At 43.9% G+C, this 25486-nt stretch overlaps 1 protein-coding gene across 1 annotated transcript in view; it reads left to right on the top strand.

Annotated features, from left to right (window-relative positions):
* The window catches only part of LOC106566952 (chemokine-like protein TAFA-5), a 67624-nt gene that overhangs the window by 30025 nt on the left and 12113 nt on the right, over nucleotides 1-25486 (top strand). Inside the window, exon 3 of the mRNA XM_045693335.2 lies at nucleotides 5847-5974. Coding sequence (XP_045549291.1) covers nucleotides 5847-5974 — 128 coding nt within the window. The remainder of the gene's footprint in view (nucleotides 1-5846; nucleotides 5975-25486) is intronic.

Genomic DNA, 25486 nt, shown 5'->3' with positions numbered 1-25486 from the left:
GGTTTGGTACGTATTGCGGTTTTGGGGTCACGGTTCGGTTTCAGTACATAGGGAAAATTAAATGCCAATGTTCAGCATTCACAATGTTCCTTGCATTGTCTGTTGTGACCAGATTGTTATGTTGGGCCTCACAAGTTTTCACTCTGATGCTGCATTTGTAACAATGTGGGAGGTGGGAATTTACCAGTTGTGAAGTCTTACATACCAGTCGGATGCATTCATGTGATTTGAACTCGTTGGGAAATGCTGATTGGCTAATGGCCAACAAGCTGTGCCAACCATAAACTAAAAGTACAGCTATCATACTTGTAAACAAATTATAGAGTTCAAAAACCATATTAATAGATTGCTTTTTATAAATAATGTTTCGTTGCATTTAACTGTCGAAAATGCGGTTATCGAGGCCATTTCATTAGTAGGTGACGTCAGAGGTCACTACATATTTTATATTTTAGTCATTTAGCAGACGCTCTTATCCAGAGCGACTTACAGTAGTGAATGCATAGGTTTCATTTCATGCATTTATTATTATTTTTTTTTGTACTGGCCCCCCCGTGGGAATCGAACCCACAACCCTGGCGTTGCAAACACCATGCTCTACCAACTGAGCCACAGGGAAGTGGGTGCTCAGGATGATCGTTTCAAGTTTTAATGTCAGATGCACAAGTACAGTGTAATGCCTTTCTTGCAAACGCAAAACCAAACAATTCAATAATCAAATAACAATGTAATACTAGAAAAAATTTAGATGCTCACCCCCTACCTCTGCCCTTGAACATAACCAGAGACCATCCTAGAGAAATTAACGACACTCGGGTGTGTCCCATTTACTCGTTATGATTTCCCTGTTAAAAGAGGTGCGTATTCTGTTGTCCTTTGCAGAAGCTTGACTTGTTTATCGTGTGTGGTCTTTTCCTGAGTGAATTTTTGAGACTTGGTGTTTGTTGTTTTTCAAGTATCTGTGATCCTGCAACTACCATTTCTCAGTAAAGTATTATGTTCATCCTTAACCACTGATTCCTCGTCTGGTCTCTCCTCTGCTCCTGGGTCCAACCTCACCACGTCACAGTAAGCTTCTGCCTCAACATGGTCCCAGCAGAGATCACCCAGATCCAGAATGCTAAAACCCACCAAGGAACACTGCTGGGGCTGCAGCAAGAACAACTCTCCCAAATATCGGAGACCCTTCGGACACTTACAGATTACCTCTAACCATGGCCCAACCCAGGAGGAGCCAATGCCCAAGTCTCATCGCCCAGTGCTACAAGCGTCGCCGTAGTTCCCCCAAGGAACCTGCACCGTGAACCCAAGATCCCAGCCCCCGAGTGCTATGACGGCCAGCTGGGAGGATGCAAGGGGGGGTTCCTCACTCAGCGCTCTCTGGTGTTAGAGCTACCGTCTCCTCGTTCCACACCGATCGAGCCATGATCTCCTACAACATCTCTCTACTCTCGAGCAAGGCCCTTGCGTGGGCAACGGCGGTGTGGGAATAGCAGCCACCATCCTGCAGTTCCATATTAGCCTTCACTGCCGAGCTGCGACGAGTCTTCAACCACGCAGTCGGCGGAAGAGAAGCGGCAAGCAGACTGTTCAACCTCCGCCAAGGGTCCAGACAAGTGGCTGATTTCGCCATTGAGTTCCGCACCCTCGCCGCAGAGAGGGTCTGTCTAACTCCATCAAAGATGAACTGGCCGCTCGGGAACTGGGAGAGGACCTCGAGTCCCTGATAATGCTGGACATCAGGATTGACAACTGCATCCGAGAACGTGTGAGACAGTGCCTTTTTGACACCAAACGCTCCGGTTTCCAGAGCACCCCAAGCCCCCCAGCCCAGCAATTAGGAGCCCAGGCAGCTGGGACGCATAAGTCTGAGCCCACAGGAACATGATAGGTGCATGTGCGGCGGCTGCTGTCTCTAATGCGAAGGTCTTGGCCATCTCCGTTCTACATGCCCAGAGTTGACGGGAAATGCCGGGGCTCACCTGGACAAGCTGTGCAGTTAGACCCCAGCTACCCGGTCACCGTCTGACACTACCCACAACCCTCTATTGGGATAACTGTCAGCACCACATTCAAGCCTTCGTGAACTCCGGGGACGCGGATAATTTCAATGACCAAGACTTCGCCAGAGAATTACAAATCCCCTGCGTGAAATCACCCATCCCTCTAGATTCAAGCCCTCAACGGACGCCCCATCGGCTCCGGCCAGGTGGAATATCAGACCAAGCCCATTCCACTGCAGGTTGGGGTGAACCACTCTGAGACTCTTCATTTTCTGTTGATTACTGCCCCCGAGAACCCCCTTATCCTAGGGTACCCCTGGCTAGTGCTACATAACCCACTATACTCCTGGTCCACGGGACATCTACTAGACTGGGGTAAGAACTGTCAGACTAGATGCCTCAGACCCCCACCAAGAGCCTCGCTGTTTTCCCGGCATCCATTGAAGACTAAGACTTTTCCCCTCTCCCTCCCAAAGACTTCGACCTCCGGGAGGCCTTCAGTAAGAGGCAATCCGCCACCATCCCTCCTCATCCATATGACTGCGCTATAAAACTCCTACCCAGCTCTACCCCTCCCCGGTGCCGTCTGTACTCCCTCTCGACCCCTGAAGCAACAGTCATGGACAATTACATCCGGGAGTCGCTGGAGGCAGGTTTCATTCGATCGTCTACATCCCCAGCTGCTGCAGGCTTCTTCTTCGTGGGAAAGGAGAATGGAGTTCTGCGTTCCTGCATCGATTACAGAGGGCTGAACAGGATTACGATTAAGAATTGTTACCCCCTTCCCCTGATGTCCACCACCTTGGAGTTGGCCTATGGGGCCCAATTCTTCACCAAACTGGACCTCCGCAACGCTTACAATCTGGTGAGACTCAGGGAGGGAGATGGATGAATGGAAGACTGCCCAAGTGGCCACTATGAGTATTTAGTCATGCCATTCTGATTATCGAACTCACAGGCAGTCTTCCAAGCATTGGTCAATGACACGCTTAGGGATATGTTGAATCGGTTCGTCTTTGTTTACCTCGGCGACATCCTGACCTTCTCCAAGATCCTTTCGGAACACATCCTGCACGTCCACCAAGTCCTACTGCAGAGTCAACTATACATCAAGATAGAGAAGTGTGAGTTCCATGTATCCAAAGTTTCTTTCCTGGGCCACATTATGTCTACCGCAGGCATCCAAATGGACCCTGTAAAGGTGAGGCGGTCGCCGACTGGCCCTATCCAGCCTCACTCAAACAAGTTCAGCGATTCCTTGGGTTTGTCAATTTTTACAGGTGTTTTATACGCAACTTTGTTGCGTTGGCAGCACCTCTCACGGCCCTAACCCGCAAGTCCCAGAACCATTTTTGCTGGACCCCCGAGGCTGACAGGGCGTTTGGGGAGCTCAAAGGACGTTCCACCTCCGGACCCATCCTCATCCATCCTGATCCTACCCGTCCCTTCGTGGTAGAGGTGGACACCTCGGATACCGGAGCACGGGCGGTCCTTTCACAGCGGAACGAGGAGGACAAGAAACTGTGCCTTTCTCTCCAAGTGGTTCTCGCCAGCGGAACGCAACTACGATGTAGGAAACTGGAAGCTCTTGGCAGTTAAGTGGGCCCTTGAGCGGTGGAGACAATGGTTGGATGGGGCACCTCATCCTTTCGTGATCTGGACGGACCATAAGAACTTGGTCTCCATTCAAGAAGCCAAGAGGTTGAATTGCAGTAATCAAGATTTGAGTGTGCGCATAAGATTTAGTTGTTTACCATAATAGCCTGAAAAAAATCAGGCTATAAATTCAGCTGTTTTACTCAAAAGGCATAGGCCTACAATGCAGTGTAGTGTTTATCTGGTAAATATTTGTTTAATTTATTCCTTCAGGTTGACAGTGCAGACTGAACCAAAGTCCCTGTACCGGACAGTTCGGTACAAATACATGTACTGTTACACCCCTACTGGCTGCCTGTCGCAGAACTCGTGCGCCGTTAATAGCCAGTCCATTAAACAGGGACCTGTTGCTCAGTGGCTGCCACTATGGAGAACGGGAATGCTTTCTATCATTACATCTCTTAATGGAATTACAGCATAGAGTTGTAGTGAAGGGTGGTGCTGTCGAAAGGAAATACCCACCACAGCGCAAATGCAATTGATCACTACTTGTGTTACCGTAGTGGATTTGGGAACTTTGCCTGTAAATTTAATTGTGGAGGTAAATGGAAATGTAGAGGACTTCATGGTTTGATGGTTATTCACATTCTCTTTCTATCATTTTCTCCTGCTCCCCCCCCACCTCACTGTACTTGTGCCTGTGACATTAAAACTTGAAACTATCATCTTGAGCACCCTCTTCTCCCACATGGTGACCTCTCATGTCACCTACTAAAGAAATGGCCTCGATAATGGCATTTATGACAGTTAAATGCAGTCTGGGTGGGGGGCCGTGATGACATGATGACAGGTGTCACAGCTCTCCCTATGTGACTACTTTACCCCTATTTTCCTATTGGACACGACCCAGCTGATTCAGTCCATCTTCCAGCCAGGCTTTGCTATAGCGCTCTGTTGGTCCTTCTGATGCACACTTTGAAAACTCAGCTCTGGCTGTCACATAATATACTCACTGCTACGTTTATGAATGACTGATCAATCTATGCTTTGTTATGTCTGATGGATCGTGCTGACAATCCAATTCGCAGAGGGAAATTGGAGTGTCGGGCTGGATAGCTGGGCTTTTTCAGCAGATGAAGGAATTGAGCAGTAAGCTAAAGGGAAATTTGAATGCTTTTTTCATTAAAGCTAGGCCTATGTGGTCTTTGAATCCCTTTTTTACCCTTTCCTATTTCTAATATGGTATTGGAAAACAGTTGGTGTTCAGTCAGCCATTGTTCTGTGTGTGTGCGTGCTGGTGTGCATACTGGCATGTGTGTGCACGACCATGCTAAGTCCCATGGAATGACAGATCTATACAGGACAGCAGTATCCAGCTCAAAGGGCCAACCTGACACACCCAATTATTGAAAACATGGACAAGGGGTTATCCTTTACTGACATCATGTCACAATCACTAGGGACACAAACTCATTCACTCTCATTGGGGACATTTGCCACTGTAGTCAAAATCAAATCAAATCAAATGTATTTATGTAGCCCTTCGTACATCAGCTGATATCTCAAAGTGCTGTACAGAAACCCAGCCTAAAACCCCAAACAGCAAGCAATGCATGTGAAAGAAGCACGGTGGCTAGGAAAAACTCCCTAGGAAAAACTCCCTAGAAAGGCCAAAACCTAGGAAGAAACCTAGAGAGGACCTAGTCCCTCTCTTTCAATTTGCCCACCATCATAAAGTCAGAAAGACCTTTTGATAAACCGAAATGAACAATAGTTCATGCCAGGTCCTGAGAGGACCGATTTAATCTTTGAGCCGACTTGAACACACACAAACACACACACCCAGTGTGAGGAACAATCAGTGTTAATTAGTGTCAACAAAGGCTAATGGTAATTTATTGTTTTCCGGACAGATTATACAGAGAGCACAAGAGTGGCCATCATTACATTACGTCTAGACTGATGACATTCAAGGATCTAATCAAGAACCCCTGATTGTGAAATACTTCTTTCACTCTCTCTCGCTCTCTTCCTCTATCTAGATGTCTATCATCTCTCTCCCCGCCTCTCTCTCTCTCTTCACTCTCTCATACTCTCCTTGCTCTCTGCTTTTTATTACTGTTAAAATGCACTAAAGTATGAATTTAAAGGTGGATATACAGTAGCTCAATCGAGCTTGGTTCTAACTCTTGGTCCCACCCTTTCTCTGTCTCGCTGTCTCTCTCTCCCTTCTCTCTGTCTCCTCAGTGCGTATCGTGAGGAGTAGACAGTGGTGTGAGATGGCGCCCTGCTTGGAGGGAGAGATGTGTGGCCTCCTCTTCAACCGCTCTGGTTGGACCTGTACCAAAGCCAGTGGCCACATCAAGACAGTCATGGTAAGACGTAGCCTTACAGAGTCATGTATGGAGTACATATTGAAGCATGCAACTTCCCATTAGCATTGTAACAGGAATGGAGAAAAGGGGAATTTACATGGATTTTGAATAATGTGGATCTGTATCTGTGCTGTTATCATTTGGTTGTAAATTACTTTGATACACAATTATGATACAATAAGTGAGAAACATAGAGAAAGAGAGTGTGTGCATGCATAAATAAATCATATTTCTCCTGTTCCCAAGTCCACATTTTGCCTACATTTGGTGTATCATTTTACTGCAAGAAATGCCAAAATCATGCTGGAGTTATTATTAAGGCTATAGCCCTATTTGCACGGGACTAGTTGGTTATGTAGCCTATTTATTGCCCCAGAACATCTATTATTCCAGAGGACGATTTGGATGGGATGCTTTTAATCTGCCCCCTGTAATAAAAAATAAAGAAAAAATTTACAGTTACGTTTTCTACATGTGAAGATATTTCAACTAGTCCAGACGATAACAGGCTACACTGATAATGTGGCCATAATATTTGAATTGAGGATGTGATCATTTGGATATTTTAGCGATCCACAGTAGAAGACGTCCCAAATACATCCAAGATGGCGTAGCAGTCAGACGTCTTTGTCCTTTGTCTTGTCGTGTCCCATGTATATATATTTTTCTTCGCATATCTTTTTTATATTTTTGTAAACCTCAACTTCAAAATACTCTCCTGCAACCCGCCTCACCCAATGTGGTGTGGATCTGTTTTTTCTAAAGTATTTTTATTTACCTCTGAACCGGAATCCCCGAACAGAAGCTAGCCAGCTCACTAGCTAGTAGCTAACCACTGCTAGCGGTCATCAGCTAACCTTTAGCTCGGAAAGCTCTCACCAGTTTGTACAACGCGACTCAAACCAGAGCATACCAGACCTATTTTCTCTCCATATCCCTGGATTCCTACTGCAAGCTCTGAACCTTTTCACCGGATCATCGCAGCTAGCTAGCTGCAATCCGAGTGACTACTCCTGGCTAACGTCTGTCCCGAAGCAAGCACCAATTAGCCTGGAGCTAGCCCATGCTAGGCCCATTCTCCCGGCTAGCTGAAGAGGTCCATCAGCCACTCCTGGGCTACAAATCCCGGACCCCTTATACTGCCGGTACGGGGTATGGAACCCCACCGATCCTTCACGACTGGACTACCGACATCACCTGCTCGAGGGGTACTCAACTGGCCCATATGCAGCGATGTCCCCTGAATGCCCATCTGCTATCCGCGGCCCGCTAGCTGTCTAGAGCATATTGGACTGTTAGCTGAATAGATCCATCGGCCAATTTCTTGGGCCACTATACCTATTTTGCCAATTGGACTTGGACCCCTCTGCTACTCGGAATCCTACTAATCCATCACGACTGGTCCATCGACGTCACCGCACGCGGAGGCTAAAACAGACTTTCCTCTGTTGCGATGTCCTTCTAAGGCCTTTCTGCTAGCTTGCTAGCCCCGGCCTGCTAGCTGTTTGAATCGCCGTGTCTCCAACCAGCCCAACCACTCACTGGACCCCTATGATCACTCGGCAACGCATGCCTCTCCCTAATATCAATATGCCTTGTCCATTACAGTCTTGGTTCATGATTATTGTCTTATTTCACTGTAGAGCCTCTAGCCCTGCTTAATATGCCTTAACCTACCATTTAGTTCCAACTCCTACATATGCGGTGACATCACCTGGTTTAAACATCTCTAGAGACAATATCTCTCTCATCATTACTCATTGCCTAGGTTTACCTCTAATGTACTCACCTCCTACCTTACCTTTGTCTGTACATTATGCCTTGAACTTATTCTATTGCGCCCAGAAACCTGCTCTTTTAACTCTCTGTTCCGAATGTACTAGACGACCAGTTCGTATAGCCTTTAGCCGTACCCTTACCCTACTCCTCCTCTGACCCTCTGGTGATGTAGAGGTTAATCCAGGCCCTGCAGTGCCTAGCTCCACTCCTACTCCCCAGGTGCTCTCATTTGTTGACTTCTGTAACCATAAAAGCCTTGGTTTCATGCATGTTACATTAGAAGCCTCCTCCCTAAGTTTGTTTAATTCACTGCTTTAGCACACTGCCAACCCGGATGTCCTAGCCATGTCTGAATCCTGGCTTAGGAAGACCAAAAACCCTGAAATTTCCATCCCTAACTACAACATCTTCCGACAAGATAGAACTGCCAAAGGGGGCGGTGTTGCAATCTACTGCAGAGATAGCCTGCAGAGTTCTGTCTTACTATTCAGGTCGGTACCCAAACAATTCAAGCTTCTACTTTTAAAAATCCACCTTTCCAGAAACATGTCTCTCACCGTTGCCGCTTGCTATAGACCACCCTCTGCCCCCAGCTGTGCCCTGGACACCATATGTGAGTTGATTGCCCCCATATATCTTCAGAGCTCGTGCTGCTAGGTGACCTAAACTGGGACATGCTTAACACCCCGGCCATCCTACAATCTAAGCTTGATGGCCTCAATCTCACACAAATTATCAATGGGAGGTAAGAGTCTCCAGCTTCAGAGATTTTTGCTGTTCGTTCCAGTCATTGGCAGCAGAGAACTGGAAGGAAAGGCGAACAAAGGAAGATTTGGCTTTGGGGGTGACCAGTGAGATATACCTGCTGGAGTGCATGCTACGGGTGGGTGCTGCTATGGTGACCAGTGAACTGAGATAAGGTGGGGCTTTACCTTGCAGAGACTTGTAGATGACCTGGAGCCAGTGGGTTTGGCGACGAGTATGAAGCGAGGGCCAGCCAATGAGAGAATACAGGTCACCGTGGTGGGTAGTATATGGGGCTTTGGTGACAAAACAGATGGCACTGTGATAGACTGCATCCAATTTGTTGAGTAGAGTGTTGGAGGCTATTTTGTAAATGACATCGCTGAAGTCAAGGATCGGTAGGATGGTCAGTTTTACGAGGGTATGTTTGGCAGCATGAGGGAAGGATGCTTTGTTGGGAAATAGGGAGCCAATTCTAGATTTAATTTTGGATTGGAGATGTTTAATGTGAGTCTGGAAGGAGATTTAACAGTCTAACCAGACACCTAGGTATTTGTAGTTGTCCACATATTCTAAGTCAGAACCGTCCAGAGTAGTGATGCTGGACGGTCGGGCAGGTGCAGGCAGCGATCAGCTGAAGAGCATGCATTTAGTTTTACTTGCATTTAAGAGCAGTTGGAGGCCACGGAAGGAGAGTTGTATGGCATTGAAGCTCATCTGGAGGTTAGTTTACATAGTGTCCAACGAAGGGCCAGAGGTATACAGAATGGTGTCGTCTGCGTAGAGGTGGATCAAAGAATCACCAGCAGCGAGAGCGACATCATTGATGTATACAGAGAAGAGTCGGCCCGAGAATTGAACCCTGTGGCACCCCCATAGAGACTGCCAGAGGTCCGGACAACAGGTCCTCCGATTTGACACACTGAACTCTATCGGAGAAGTAGTTGGTGAACCAAGTGGGGCAATCATTTGAGAAACCAAGGCTGTTGAGTCTGCCAATAAGAATGTTGTGTTTGACAGAGTCAAAAGCCTTAGCCAGATCGATGAATACGGCTGCACAGTAATGTCTCTTATCAATGACGGTTATGATATCGTTTAGGACTTTGAGCGGGGCTGAGGTGCACCCATGACCAGCTCTGAAACCAGATTGCATAACGGAGAAGGTACGGTGGGATTCGAAATGGTCGGTAATCTGTTTGTTAACTTGGCTTTCAAAGACCTTAGAAAGGCAGGGTAGAATAGATATAGGTCTGTAGCAGTTTGGGTCTAGAGTGTCTCCCCCTTTAAAGAGGGGGATGACTGCGGCAGCTTTCCAATCTATGGGAATCTCAGACAATACGAAAGCGGTTGAACAGGCTAGTAATAGGGGTTGCAACAATTTCGGCAGATAATTTTAGAAAGAAAGGGTCCAGATTGTCTAGCCCGGCTGATTTGTAGGGGTCCAGATTTTGCAGCTCTTTCAGAACATCAGCTATGTGGATTTGGGTGAAGGAGAAGTGGGGGAGGTTTGGGCAAGTTGCTGTGGGGAGCGCAGGGCTTTTGACCAGGGTAGGGGTAGCCAGGTGGAAGGCATAGCCAGCCGTAGAATAATGCTTATTGAAATTCTCAATTATTGTGGATGTATCGGTAGTGACAGTGTTTCCTAGCCTCAGTGCAGTGGGCAGCTGGGAGGAGGTGCTCTTATTCTCCATGGACTTTACAGTGGCCCAGAACTTTTTTGAGTTTGTACTACAGGATGCAAATTTCTGTTTGAAGAAGCTAGCCTTAGCTTTCCTAACTGCCTGTATATATTGGTTCCTACACCTCGCGGCGTTGTGCCATGCAATAAGGGCTCTCTATAATACTGTACGCTTTCTTGAATTTGTTCTGGATTTGGGGACTGTGAAAAGACCCCTGGTGGCATGTCTGGTGGGATAAGTGTGTGTGTCAGAGCTGTGTGTAAGTTGACTATGCAAATAATTTGGGATTTGCAACACATTCATTTTTCTTATAAAAAGAAGTGATGCAGTCAGTCTCTCCTCAACTCTTAGCCAAGAGAGATTGGCATGCATAGTATTTATATCAGCCCTCTGATTGCAATTAAGAGCAAAACATGCCGCTCTGTTCTGGGCCAGCTGCAGCTGAACTAGGTCTTTCCTTGCAGCACTGGACCACACGAATGGACAATAATCAAGCTTAGACAAAACTAGAGGCTGCAGAACTTGCTTTTTTGAGTGTGGTGTCAAAAAAGCAGAGCATCTCTTTATTACGGCTAGACCTCTCCCCATCTTTACAACCATTGAATCTATATTCAATATTCAGTAAGATGGCGCCGGAAAGAAGGCAGACGTTTTACGTGCCTCCAACCTATTATGTTTTTTATTAGTTCATTTGCGTTGTTTGTAACTTGTTTTTAAACTTATTTTGTACTTAAAGGAAAAAAATGATTCTGCCAGTCCGTGATGAGTAATCGCAGTCCTGATGTCCAGAAGTTATTTTCGGTCATAAGAGACGGTAGCGGTAACATTAACCTCTATGGGCTAGGTGGGACGCTAGCGTCCCACCCGTGGTGCACTCCATCAACAGCAGGTGCATTTCAAGAGCGGCAAATTTGAATCCAAATAAATGTCAAAATTCAAATTTTTCAAACATACAACTATTTTACACCCTTTGAAAGATAAACATCTCCTTAATCTAACCACGTTTTACGATTTCAAAAAGGTTTTACGGCGAAAGCATAAATTTAGAGTATGTTAGGACAGTACATTTACAAGAGTTGTGTGTAATGTTTTGTCAATTCAAAGACAGGGTCACCAAAACCATAAAACCAGCTAAAATGATGCACTAACCTTTTACAATCTCCATCAGATGACACTCCTAGGACATTATGTTAGACAATGCATGCATTTTTAGTTCTATCAAGTTCATATTTATATCCAAAAACAGCGTTTTACTATGGCATTGATGTTGAGGAAATCGTTTCCCTCCAATAACCGGCAGTCAAGTCAACACCACAAATTAAATAATTAAAATTAGAAAACATTGGTAAAATATTATATTGTCATTTAAAGAATTATAGATTTACATCTCTTGAACGCAATCAACTTGCCAGATTTAAAAATAACCTTACTGGGAAATCACACTTTGCAATAATCTGAGCACTGCGCCCAGAAAAATACGCGTTGCGATACAGACTAGACGTCATGTTGGGGAGATCTAAAATCGAAAATACTATGTAAATAATCCATTACCTTTGATTCTCTTCATCAGATGTCACTTCCAGGTATCACAGGTCCATAACGAATGTAGTTTTGTTCAAAAAAGCTCATCATTTATGTCCAAAAATCTCCGTCTTGTTAGCACATGATCTAAGCCAGCCGGACTTCTCGTCATGAACGAGGGGAAAAAATATATTTCCGTTCGTTCAAACATGTCAAACGTTGTATAGCATAAATCATTAGGGCCTTTTTTAACCAGAACATGAATAATATTCAAGGTGGACGAATGCATACTCTTTTATAACGTATTGGAACGAGGGTACCCAACATGAACTCGCGCGCCAGGTGTCTAATGGGCCATCATCGTTCCATGGCTCTTGTTCGGTCAGATCTCCCTCCAGAAGACTCAAAACACTTTGTAAAGGCTGGTGACATCTAGTGGAAGCAATAGGAAGTGCCAAAATATTCCTCAGCCCCTGTGTTTTTCAATGGGATAGGTTTAAAGGTAATACAACACATCAGGTATCCACTTCCTGTCAGAAAATGTCTCAGGGTTTTGCCTGCCAAATGAGTTCTGTTATACTCAGACACCATTCAAACAGTTTTAGAAAATTTAGGGTGTTTTCTATCCATATGTAATAAGTATATGCATATTCTAGTTACTGGGTAGGAGTGGTAACCAGATTAAATCGGGTATGTTTTTTATCCAGCCGTGTCAATACTGCCCCCTAGCCCTAACAGGTTAACCTCTTATGGCTAGGGGGGCAGTATTTTCACGGCTGGATAAAAAACGTACCCGATTTAATCTGGTTACTAATCCTACCCAGTAACTAGAATATGCATATACTTATTATATATGGATAGAAAACACCCTAAAGTTTCTAAAACTGTTTGAATGGCGTCTGTGAGTATAACAGAACTCAAATGGCAGGTCAAAACCTGAGAGATTCCTTTACAGGAAGTGGCCTGTCTGACCATTTCTGGAACTTCTTTGCCATCTCTATCTTTTACTAAGGATCTCTGCTCTAACGTGACACTTCCTACGTCGTCCATAGGCGCTCAGAGCCCGGGAAAAACCTGAATGTCGTCATCCCAGCCCCAGGCTGAAACACATTATCGCCTTTCTCAAGTGGCCGATCAAGGGACTGTGGGCTTAGGCGCGTGACCTGGCCGCCCCCGTCTTTGTGATTTTTTCCTCTGTTTGCCGAAAAGGAGATTCCCGGTCGGAATATTATCGCTTTTCTACGAGAAAAATGGCATAAAAATTGATTTTAAACAGCGGTTGACATGCTTCGAAGTACGGTAATGGAACATTTAGAATTTTTTGGTCACGAATTGCGCCATGCGCGCGACCCTTCTTTACCATTTCGGATAGTGTCTGGAACGCACTAACAAAACGCCGCTATTCGGATATAACGATGGATTATTTTGGACCAAACCAACATTTGTTATTGAAGTAGCAGTCCTGGGAGTGCATTCTGACGAAGACAACAAAGGTAATGAAACTTTTGTAATAGTAAATCGGAGTTTGATCAGGGCTAAACTTGGTCGGTGTCTAAATGGCTAGCCGTGATGGCTGGGCTATCTACTGAGAATATTGCAAAATGTGCTTTCACCGAAAAGTATTTTAAAATCGGACATATCGAGTGCATAGAGGAGTTCTGTATCTATAATTCTTAAAATAATTGTTATGTTTTTTGTGAACGTTTTTCGTGAGTAATTTAGTAAATTCACCGGATGTTTGCGGGGGGTATGCTAGTTCTGAACGTCACATGCTAATGTAAAAAGCTGGTTTTTGATATAAATATGAACTTGATTGAACAAAACATGCATGCATTGTATAACATAATGTCCTAGGGTTGTCATCTGATGAAGATCATCAAAGGTTAGTGCTGCATTTAGCTGTGGTTTTGTTTTTTGTGACATTATATGCTAGCTTGAAAAATGGGTGTCTGATTATTTCTGGCTTGGTACTCTGCTGACATAATCTAATGTTTTGCTTTCGCTGTAAAGCCTTTTTGAAATCGGATAGTGTGGTTAGATAAAGGAGAGTCTTGTCTTTAAAATGCTGTGAAATAGTCATATGTTTGAAAAATTGAAGTTTTTGTATTTTTGAGGAATTTGTCATTCGCGCCACGCCTATCATTGGATATTGGAGCAGGTGTTCCGCTAGCGGAACGTCTAGATGTAAGAGGTTAACGAGTCTGACGAGGCCGACGCAAACTATATACTTCTGTCTCGGGAACAGGCCCAGATCCCAGTGATTTGCGTGAAGAGGCGGAGAAAAAGGGGCCCGAGGGCAGGCTGCCTTATGAGAATTCGTAGGCGATCGAATAAACCCCCACATTCTGTTAGCAAACATGCAATCTTTGGACAATAAAATACATGCCCTACGAGGAAGATTAAACTACCAACGGGACATTGAAAACTGTAATATCTTATGCTTCATGGAGAAGTGGCTGAACGACGATACTATCAACATACAGCTGTCTGGTTATACACTGCATCGGCAGGATAGAACAGCACCGTCTGGTAAGACAATGTATTTTTGTAAATAACAGCTGGTGCACGATACCTAAGGAAGTCTCGAGCTATTGCTCACCTGAGGTAGAGTATCTCATGATAAACTGTAGACCACACTACCTACCTAGAGAGTTTTCATCTGTATTTTCCGTAGCTGTTTACATACCACCACAGTCAGAGGCTGGCACTAAGACAGCATTGAATGAGCTGTATTCTGCAATAAGCAAACAAGAAAACGCTCACCCAGAGGCGGCGCTCCTAGTAGCCGGGGACGTTAATGCAGGGAAACTTAAATCCGTTTTACCAAATTTCTAAAACGCATGTTAAATGTGCAACCAGAGGAAAAAAAACTCTGGTCCACCTTTACTCCACACACAGAGACGCATACAAAGCTCTCCCTCAACCTCCATTTGGCAAATCTGACCATAATTCTATCCTCCTGATTCCTGCTTACAAGCAAAAATTAAAGCAGGAAGCACCAGTGACTAGATCAATAAAAAAGTGGTCAGATGAAGCAGATGCTAAGCTACAGGACTGTTTTGCTAGCACAGACTGGAATATGTTCCAGGATTGCTCCAATGGCATTGAGGAGTACACCACATCAGTCATTGTGTTTATCAATAAGTGCATCGATGACATCGTCCCCACAGTGACCGTACGTACATACCCCAACCAGAAGCCATGGATTACAGGCAACATCCGCACTGAGCTAAAGGGTAGAGTTGCCGCTTTCTTGGAGCAGGATCCTAACCAGGAAGCTTATAAGAAATCCCGCAATGCCACCCGATGAACCATCAAACAGGCAAAGCATCAATACAGGACTAAGATCGAATCGTACTACACCGGCTCTGACGCTCATCGGATGTGGCAGGGCTTGCAAACCATTACAGACTACAAAGGGAAGCACAGCCGAGAGCTGCCCAGTGACACAAGCCTACCAGACGAGCAAAACTACGTCTACGCTCGCTTTGAGGAAAATAACACTGAAACATGCATGAGAGCACCAGCTGTTATGGAAAACTGTGTGATCACGCTCTCCGCAGTTGATGTGAGTAATACCTTTAAACAGGCCAACATTCAGACGGATTACCAGGACATGTACTCCGAGCATGCGCTGACCAACTGGCAAGTTTCTTCACTGACATTTTCAACCTGTCCCTGATCGAGTCTGTAATACCAACATGTTTCAAGCAGAACACAACAGTCCCTGTGCAACCTGTATGCTCTTGTTGGCTGGCCCTCGCTTCATATTCGTTGCCAAACCCACTGGCTCCAGGTCATCTATAAGCCTTTGCTAGCTAAAGCCCCGCCTTATCTCAGCTCACTGGTCACCATAGCAGTACCCACCTGTAGCACGCGCTCCAGCAGGTATATTTCACTGGTCATCCCCAAAGCCAACTCCTATTTTGGCTGCCTTTCCTTCCAGTTCTCTGCTGCCAATGACTGGAACGAATTGCAAAAATCACTGAAGCTGGAGACTTATATCTCCCTCACTAACTTTAAGCATCAGCTGTCAGAGAAGCTTACTGATCACTGCACCTGTAGACAGCCCATCTGCAAATAGCCCACCCAACTACCTCAGCCCCATATTGTTATTTATTTTTTTGCTCCTTTGCACCCCAGTATCTCTACTTGCACATTCATCTTCTGCACATCTATCACTCCAATGTTTAATTACTAAATTGTAATTATTTCGCCACTATGGCCTATTTATTGCCTTACCCTAATCTCACTACATTTGCACACACTGTATATCGATTTTTCTATTGTGTTATTGACTGTACGTTTGTTTATCCCATGTGTTACTCTGTGTTGTTTGTGTCACACTGCTTTGCTTTATCTTGGCCAAGTCGCAGTTGTAAATGAGAACTTGTTCTCAACTGGCCTACCTGGTTTTTAATTTTGTATTTCACCTTAATTTAACAAGGTAACGTGCCAAAATGACTACCGACCCGTAGCACTCACGTCTGTAGCCATGAAGTGCTTTGAAAGGTTGGTCATGGCTCACATCAACACCATTATCCTAGAAACCCACTCCAATTTGCGTACTGCCGCAACAGATCCACAGAGGATGCAATCTCTATTGCACTCCACACTGCCCTTTTCCACCTGAACAAAAGGAACACCTACGTGAGAATACTATTCATTGACTACAGCTCAGCGTTCAACACCATAGTGCCCACGAAGCTCATTACTAAGCTAAGGACCGTGGGACTTAACACCTCCCTCTGCAACTGGATCCTGGACTTCCTGACGGGCCACCCCCAGGTGGTAAGAGTTGGTATCAACACATCTGACATGCTGATCCTCAACACAGGGGCCCCTCAGGGGTGCGTGCTCAGTCCCCTCCTGTACTCCCTGTTCACCCATGAATGCATGGCCAGACACGACTCCAACACCATCATTAAGTTTGCCAACAACACAACAGTGGTAGGCCTGATCACCAACAACAACGAGACAGCCTATAGAGAGGTCAGAGACCTGGCAGTGTCGTGCCAGGCTAACAACCTCTCCCTCAACGTGATCAAGACAAAGGAGATGATTGTGGACTACAGAAAAAGGAGGACCGAGCACGCCCCCATTCTCATCGACAAGGCTGTAGTGGAGCAGGTTGGGAACTTCAAGTTCCTTGGTGTCCACATCACCAACAAACTATCATGGTCCAAAATCACCAAGAGTTGTGAAGAGGGCACGACAACGCCTATTGCCCCTCAGGAGATTTAAAAGATTTGGCATGGGTCCTCAGATCCTCAAAAAGTTCTACAGCTGCACCATCAAGAGTGTCCTGACTGGTTGCATCACCGTCTGGTATGTTAACTGCTCTGCCTCCGACTGCAAGGCACTACAGAGGGTCGTGCGTACTGCCCAGTACATCATTGGGGCCAAGCTTCCTGCCATCCAGGACCTCTATATCAGGCGGAAGGCCCAAAAAATTGCCAAAACATCCAGCTACCCCAATCATAGACTGTTTTCTCTGCAACCGCATGGCAAGCGGTACCGGAGCACCAAGTCTAGGTAAAAAAGTATTCTTAACAGCGTCTACACCCAAGCCGTAAGACTCTTGAACAGTTAATCAAATGGCTACCTGGACTATTTGCATTGTCCCCACCCCACCCCCCAGTTTTACGCTGCTGCTACTCTGTTTATTATCTATGCGTAGTCACTTTACCTCTACCTACATGTACAGTACCAGTCAAAAGTTTGGACACACCTACTCATTCATGGATTTTTCTTTATTTTTTTACTATTTTCTACATTGTAGAATAATAGTGAAGACATCTAAACTATTAAATAACACATAAACTCGGCAAAAAAAGAAACGTCCTCACTGTCAACTGCGTTTATTTTCAGCAAACTTAACATGTGTAAATATTTGGTATGAACATAAGATTCAACAACTGAGACATAAACTGAACAAGTTCCACAGACATGTGACTAACAGAAATGTAATAATGTGTCCCTGAACAAAGGGGGGTCAAAATTAAATGTAACAGTCATTATCTGGTGTGGCCACCAGCTGCATTAAGTACTGCATTACATCTCCTCCTCATGGACTGCACCAGATTTGTCAGTTCTTGCTGTAAGATGTTACACCACTCTTCCACCAAGGCACCTGCAAGTTCCCGGACATTTCTGGGGGGGAATGGCCCTAGCCCTCACCCTCCGATCCAATAGGTCCCAGACGTGCTCAATGGGATTGAGATCCGTGATCTTCTCTGGCCATGGCAGAACACTGACATTCCTTTCTTGCAGGAAATCAAGCACAGAACGAGCAGTATGGCTGATGGCATTGTCATGCTGGAGGGTCATGTCAGGATGAGCCTGCAGGAAGGGTACCACATGAGGGAGGAGGATGTCTTCCCTGTAACGCACAGCGTTGAGATTGCCTGCAATGACAACAAGCTCAGTCCGATGATGCTGTGACACACCGCCCCAGACCATGACGGACCCTCAACGTCCAAATCAATCCCGCTCCAGAGTACAGACCTCGGCGTAACGCTCATTCCTTCGACGATTAACACGAATCCGACCATTACCCCTGGTGAGACAAAACCGTGACTCGTCAGTGAAGAGCACTTTTTGCCAGTCCTGTCTGGTCCAGCGACGGTGGGTTTGTGCCCATTGGCGACGTTGTTGCCGGTGATGCCTGGTGAGGACTTGCCTTACAACAGGCCTACAAACCCTCAGTCTATCCTTTCTCAGCCTATTACGGACAGTCTGAGCACTGATGGAGGGATTGTGCGTTCCTGGTGTAACTCGGGCAGTTGTTGCCATGCTGTACCTGTCCCGCAGGTGTGATGTTTAGATGTACCAATCCTCTGCAGGTGTTGTTACACGTGGTCTGCCACTGTGAGGACGATCAGCTGTCCGTCCGGTCTCCCTGGAGCGCTGTCTTAGGCGTCTCACAGTACCGACATTGCAATTTATTGCCCTGGCCACATCTGCAGTCCTCATGCCTCCTTGCAGCATGCCTAAGGCACGTTCATGCAGATGAGCAGGGACCCTGGGCATCTTTCTTTTGGTGTTTATCAGAGTCAGTAGAAAGGCCTCTTTAGTGCCCTAAGTTTTCATAACTGTGACCTTAGTTGCCTACTGTCTGTAAGCTGTTAGTGTCTTAACGACCTTTCCACAGGTTCATTAATTGTTCATGGTTCATTGAACAAGGTTGGGAAACAGTGGTTAAACCCTTTTCAATGAAGATCTGTGAAGTAACTTGGATTTTTAGGAATTATCTTTGAAAGACAGGGTCCTGAAAGAAGGACGTTTCTTTTTTTACTGGGTTTATTTTGATTTGTTTAACATTTTTGTTTACTACATGATTCCATATGTGTCATTTCATAGTTTTGATGTCTTCACTATTATTCTACAATATAGAAAATTGTAAAAATAAAGAAAAGCCCTGGAATGAGTAACTGTTCCCAAACTTTTGACTGGTACTGTATATATTACCTCAACTTACCAGTGCCCCCGCACATTGACTCTGTACAGGAACTCCCTGTATAAAGCTTATCGACTGTTATTTTATTGTTGCTCCTTAATTATTTAGTATATACTTTTTTTTCTTAAAACTGCATTGTTGGTTAAGGGCTTGTGAGGTAGCATTTCACTGTAAGGTCTTGTTTATTTTGGCGCATGTGAGAAATAAAGTTTGATTTGATTTGAAATGTGTTTCGTGATGTTGCAAGGGCTAGGGGAAGCTGCAGTCATAAAAGGTGAGCTCCTTGAAATAGTGGAGGAGTACAAATTCCTTGGGCTAGTCATTGACAACAATCTTTCCTGGGATCAGTGTACTGACGCTATTTTTAAGAATGGAAATACAGTCTCTGTTGGCCTATGGAAACTGTACTTTTTAATGTTGATCTAACCATCATGGTTGTCTGTTATAAATAATTAATTGAGAGCATTCTGTCCTACTGCTTGACCTGCTGGTTTGGGAATATCAAGGTTGCACAGAAAAATAGGTTGGGCAAGATAGTCAGGTCTTGTGGAAAAATCATCTGGCAGCAACAGCAAGAACGGTCTCTACCTGGGCAGAGCACTACATGAGGTAAATAAAGTAGTGGTTGACTCTTCCCGTCCACCTCACCCTAAATTCCAGTTCCTTCCCTCTGGACACAGGTGCTGACTACCTAAGGTAAAAAAAAAATAGGGCCAAGTTCTATTTTATTCCGAATGCAACTGCAACTTAACCTCTCTGGGCTAGGCGGGACGAATTCGTCCCACCTACGCAACAGCCAGTTGAATCCCGTGGCGCGATTTTCAAATACCTTAGAAATGCTATTACTTCAATTTCTCAAACATATGACTATTTTACACCATTTTAAAGACAAGACTCTCGTTAATCTAACCACACTGTCCGATTTCAAAAAGGCTTTACAACGAAAGCAAAACATTAGATTATGTCAGCAGAGTACCCAGCCAGAAATAATCAGACACCCATTTTTCAAGCTAGCATATAATGTCACAAAAACCCAGAAGACAGCTAAATGCAGCACTAACCTTTGATGATCTTCATCAGATGACACACCTAGGACATTATGTTATACAATACATGCATGTTTTGTTCAATCAAGTTCATATTTATATCAAAAACCAGCTTTTTACATTAGCATGTGACGTTCAGAACTAGCATACCCCCCGCAAACTTCCGGGGAATTTACTAACAATTTACTAAATTACTCACGATAAACGTTCACAAAAAACATAACAATTATTTTAAGAATTATAGATACAGAACTCCTTTGTGCAATCGAGGTGTCCGATTTTAAAATAGCTTTTCGGTGAAAGCACATTTTGCAATATTCTCAGTAGATAGCCCAGCCATCACGGCTAGCCATTTAGACACCCACCAAGTTTAGCCCTGACCAAAGTCAGATTTACTATTACAAAAGTTTGATTACCTTTGTTGTCTTTGTCAGAATGCACTCCCAGGACTGCTACTTCAATAACAAATGTTGGTTTGGTCCAAAATAATACACCGTTATATCCAAATAGCGGCGTTTTGTTCGTGCGTTCCAGACACTATCCGAAATGGTAAATCAGGGTCACGAGCATGGCGCAATTCGTGACAAAAAAAATTCTAAATATTCCATTACTGTACTTCGAAGCATGTCAACCGCTGTTTAAAATCCATTTTTATGCCATTTTTCTCGTAAAAAAGCGATAATATTCCGACCGGGAATCTCCGTTTAGGTAAACAGAGGAAAGAAAACAAAGCATTCGGTCGACGCGGGCACGAGCCTGAGTCTCACAGTACTGTAACCAGCCACTACCCAAACGCGCTACTTTTTTTCAGCCAGAGCCTGCAAAGCCACGATTCAGCTTTTTGCCGCCTTCTGAGAGCCCATGTGAGCCGTAGGAAGTGTCACGTAACAGCAGAGATCCTTTGTAATGGATAGAGATAATCAAGAAGGGGAAGAAATTGTCAGACAGGCCACTTCCTGCATGGAATCTTCTCAGGTTTTGGCCTGCCATATGAGTTCTGTTATACTCACAGACACCATTCAAACAGTTTTAGAAACTTTAGGGTGTTTTCTATCCAAAGCCAATAATTATATGCATATTCTAGTTACTGGGCAGGAGTAGTAACCAGATTAAATTGGGTACGTTTTTTATCCAGCCGTGTCAATACTGCCCCCTAGCCCTAACAGGTTTTTAACAAATGTTGGACTAATTGCTCTTAGCACTTGCGCTATGAAACTGCACTTACCCTGCTGATTTGTTTGTAAATATCCTTTGCTATTTATTTTAAATTTTTAGATGTTATATGTTTTATGTCTGCTGCAAGATGAATTGCCTCTGAGGACATTCTGAATCTGAATCATGCATTTTGGCTGAAATAGTTAGCGCTCTATAAACGGAACAGCACACACAGGATGACTCAATGGGTCACAAAGAATTGTATTACAATTAAATAATGTTTCTCCTGCTGCCCTGATGGCTTTCTGCCAACTGTTCCCTCTCCCTCCAAGTTGTTAGCCAACATAAAATGATTGTAGACTCCAAGGACCCGTTTTCTGGACCCTGGACTAAAAAGCACTTTCAATGAAGAATCTCCATTGAGTATGTTTTTTTTTGTCCAGCAGTTGACTTCATCTTGGTCCGCAAAACCAACCCTATTTTGACAAGCCTATGCATTGAAAAGCATTGCGTTTGAATTTCAGCCTTCGATCAATTAATCTGACCAACTAAAATACTGAAGTGTTGATAACGGCATCTTGTAAAATGTGTTTTAATGTCGGTGACTACGCAAACCAGCATGCCTAAGTTCTTAATGCCCAAAGTTATTTTGATATCCCCTGCTCAAAATTGGAGGAGACAGACTTCAAACGAGCTCAAAGGAAGGAAAAAGCCCCTGGATTTCCCTTTGGTTTTCATACAGGATGTAATTGATTGTAATGTATTGATCCCCTCCAGTTGTACAAGGAGTAACTAATTATTTCATTATATATAAAAAAAAGTATGCTTGAATGAGCACACAGAGAGCAGAGGAATATTGTGTGTTAACAAGAGGAAAGAAGGATAGGTTTGGAAAGTATGAAACAGTATGGATAGACAGAAACAGATGTAGAAAGAAAGATTACTTAAAACGAAAGAATGAAAGCTGACTGCTGAAATCATTTCAATATGATTCCCCTATTTGTTCCCTCTTCTCTTTGACGTTGCAATGGCCTTTATGTTTTAGCTCCATTTTAAGAGCTAGTGAATTTCATGACTTTATCCACGGTATCTGACATGTCCCTGGGCACAGCCCCTTGTAGGTATAAATAAAGTGGCTTCCACTCTTTTTTTTACTCCTCTGGTGCTGCCACACTCTATTAATTCATCTATGTTTTCCTTTTATTTTCTCCTCGGTGTATGTTACCCCTCTCTTGTTCTTGTCAGAGCCCCTGTCTGAACACAGTCCTTTCCCCTGTCACGTAGCGCACTTTTAGCCCGCTTCCCATTTCAACTTCTGTCATTGCCTACTTTTTGAACTGACATTTTTGTTTTACTCAGCTCTGTTTTCTTTTCCACAGACTATTGTCTGGTGTAAAAAAAGACCTGTGTTCTGTTGAGGTGTAACGTTCAGAATGGAGCAGATATAAATTAAATGTAGAATGGCTCTGGTTGCTCTCGATTCCATGTGATGCAAAATAGGGTATCTTCTATACACCTAATTTCTATTGGCAATGGTCTGGATTGTGCTCCCTACTAAATATGAAATGATGCACATCAATTAGTTACAATTAGTAGTTACGTATTGTGGCAGACGGCAGGGAGAGGTGAGGGAGGAAGATATTTTGCAGCCCGCTGGCTCCACCCCCAGGCCTTATATGGACTTCCTGCCACAACGAGGCAAGCCGTTGCTCATTAAGCCATTGAGTGCTTGGGGATAAAAGAGGAAGCGGTCTGCACAAAGAGGGAGAGGACTGAGAGGGAAATGTGTATCATGGAGAGTGTGAGAAGCGGGAGAAATATCTGTACGATTACCCATTGTGAACTGGTTGCTGGATTCCCCCTTTTTATTATATTATATATATAGAAATAATCAAGTTGATGGCACAGTCATATAGCCCAGCACCTACATAAAGCTGAATGACTCACTCGTTCATCGCTTTGGATCCCAAAAAATAAGTACCAACATTCTTTCTGATAGTCTTTAATAAATAAATGTGTTCATTATCCTGACCTGGACACCATGTACAGTATTATAATAGCACATTGTGACTATTAGCAGGACAATATACCTTTACCAACACCTCTCTGTATTTTAATACTTAGTGCATTGCAATTGATCAGCATTAAAAACATTGTGGATGGGTCCTCCCGAGTTGCGCAGCGGTCTAAAGTATTTTTGAAATCTGACACAGCGGCTGGATTAACAAGAGGTTAAGCTTTTAAATGATGTAAGATACATGTATTTACAAGAATGTTTAATATTACGAATGGTATATTTAGAATTTTAGCGCTCTGCATTTCACCGGATGTTGGCCAGGTGGGACGGTAGCATCTCACCTACCCTAGAGAAGTTAAGCCCGTTTGTGTATCACTGAGTCATCATGAAGACTAGGGTTTGTGCAGATTTGACGGATTATGCGACGGTCAGAATGAGACTGATATGAGATAATAATAATTCATGGATGACTAATATAATAACGATATATTCTGATATTCTTGAGTTAATTCGGGAAACGGTAACTCATTAAACAAACTTTTTCCGTAGTGCCCCAAGATTGCTAATGAGTTAATTGTTACATGATTAATTTAATCATCGTAATAATTAAACGTAGTTAATTTATTTGATAAAATAATCGTCATTGCATTAATGGTAGTCACGTCACAGTGTACATGATAAAATACAACAGAGCAAATTACTATCACCAATTGGCTAAGATTTACATAGTTACATGTGTCTTCAGTTCAGAATGATCTCTAAGAGAAAAAGTCTGTGCACACACACAGAGCTTCCTAACAAGCCCTCAAAGTATGATTTAATTTACTGCCCCCAACATCACCCCCAACCTGAATCAACATTTCTTTGCACTTTGCTAGTGAAAACAAAAGGCAAGAATAACATTCTTGGATCTAAACATCACAATTCGTATCTAAATGATAGGAAATCACATCTGTGTCGCTCCTTCTTTGAACTATCCGCTGTCCGTCGGACGAAATAACAGTGTCCCTGTAACAATAAATCCATAGCACTTACAGTACAATACAGCCTTGTTCACTTGCTCTATTTTTCGACTACACATTCGTGAAATAATTTTGATGTGAAACGTACAGCAATTGAGAATTGATTCATGTTAAGATGGAGAATTTGGCTGTTTTGGCTGATAGAGCCAATTAGTTTCTAAACAGAACATGTAAGGTCCTTGGTCTATAAAGAGTAACTTTAGGCTCCTTTAGTTCATTATTGGGTTACATCTAACCATGCTGTCTTGGTGTAGTGTGTCATGATTATTATAATCATTTATGAATATGTCCTTGTGTTATGTCTTGTGGGTTTCATAATCAAGTCTTTGTAACAATTCAATAATGATGAGACAGGATTCAGTTCAACCATTTATCTAGGACGTGCTCGGTCTACACATACAGTGCATTCGGAAAGTATTCAGACCCCTTCACTTTTTCAAAATGTTGTTACGTTACAGCCTTATTCTAAAATGGATTTTTTTTTTTAAACTGATTTAATCTACACGCAATACCCCATAATGACAATGCGAAACAGGTTTTTGTATTTTTTTGTAAATGTATAAAAAAAACGTACCTTTATTTACATAAGTATTCAGACCCTTTGCTATGAGACTTGTAATTGAGCTCAGGTGCATCCTGTTTCCATTGATCATCCTTGAGCTGTGTCTACAACTTGATTGGAGTCCACATGTAATAAATTCAATTGATTGGACATGATTTGGAAAGGCACACACCTGTGTATATAAGGTCCCACAGTTGACAGTGCACGTCAGAGTAAAAACTAAGCCATGAGTTTGAAGGAATTTTCCGTAGAGCTCCGAGACAGGGTTGTCGATGCACAGATCCGGGGAAGGTCCAGAGGAACAGTGGCCTCCCAACATTCTTAAATGAACAAAGTTTGGAAACACCAAGACTCTTCCGCGAGCTGGCCGCCCGGTCAACCTGAGCAATCGGGGAGTAGGGTCTTGGTCAGGGAGGTGACCAAGAACCCAATGGTCACTCTGACAGAGTTCCAGAATTCCTCTGTGGAGATGGGAGAAACTTCCAGAAGAACAACCATCTCTGCAGCATTCCACCAATCAGGCCTTTA

This window comes from Salmo salar, chromosome 13, assembly GCF_965601325.2.
Source record: "Salmo salar chromosome 13, fSalSal1, whole genome shotgun sequence".
NCBI classification, from domain to species: Eukaryota; Metazoa; Chordata; class Actinopteri; order Salmoniformes; family Salmonidae; genus Salmo; species Salmo salar.
This window is presented reverse-complemented; position numbering and strand designations above follow the sequence as displayed.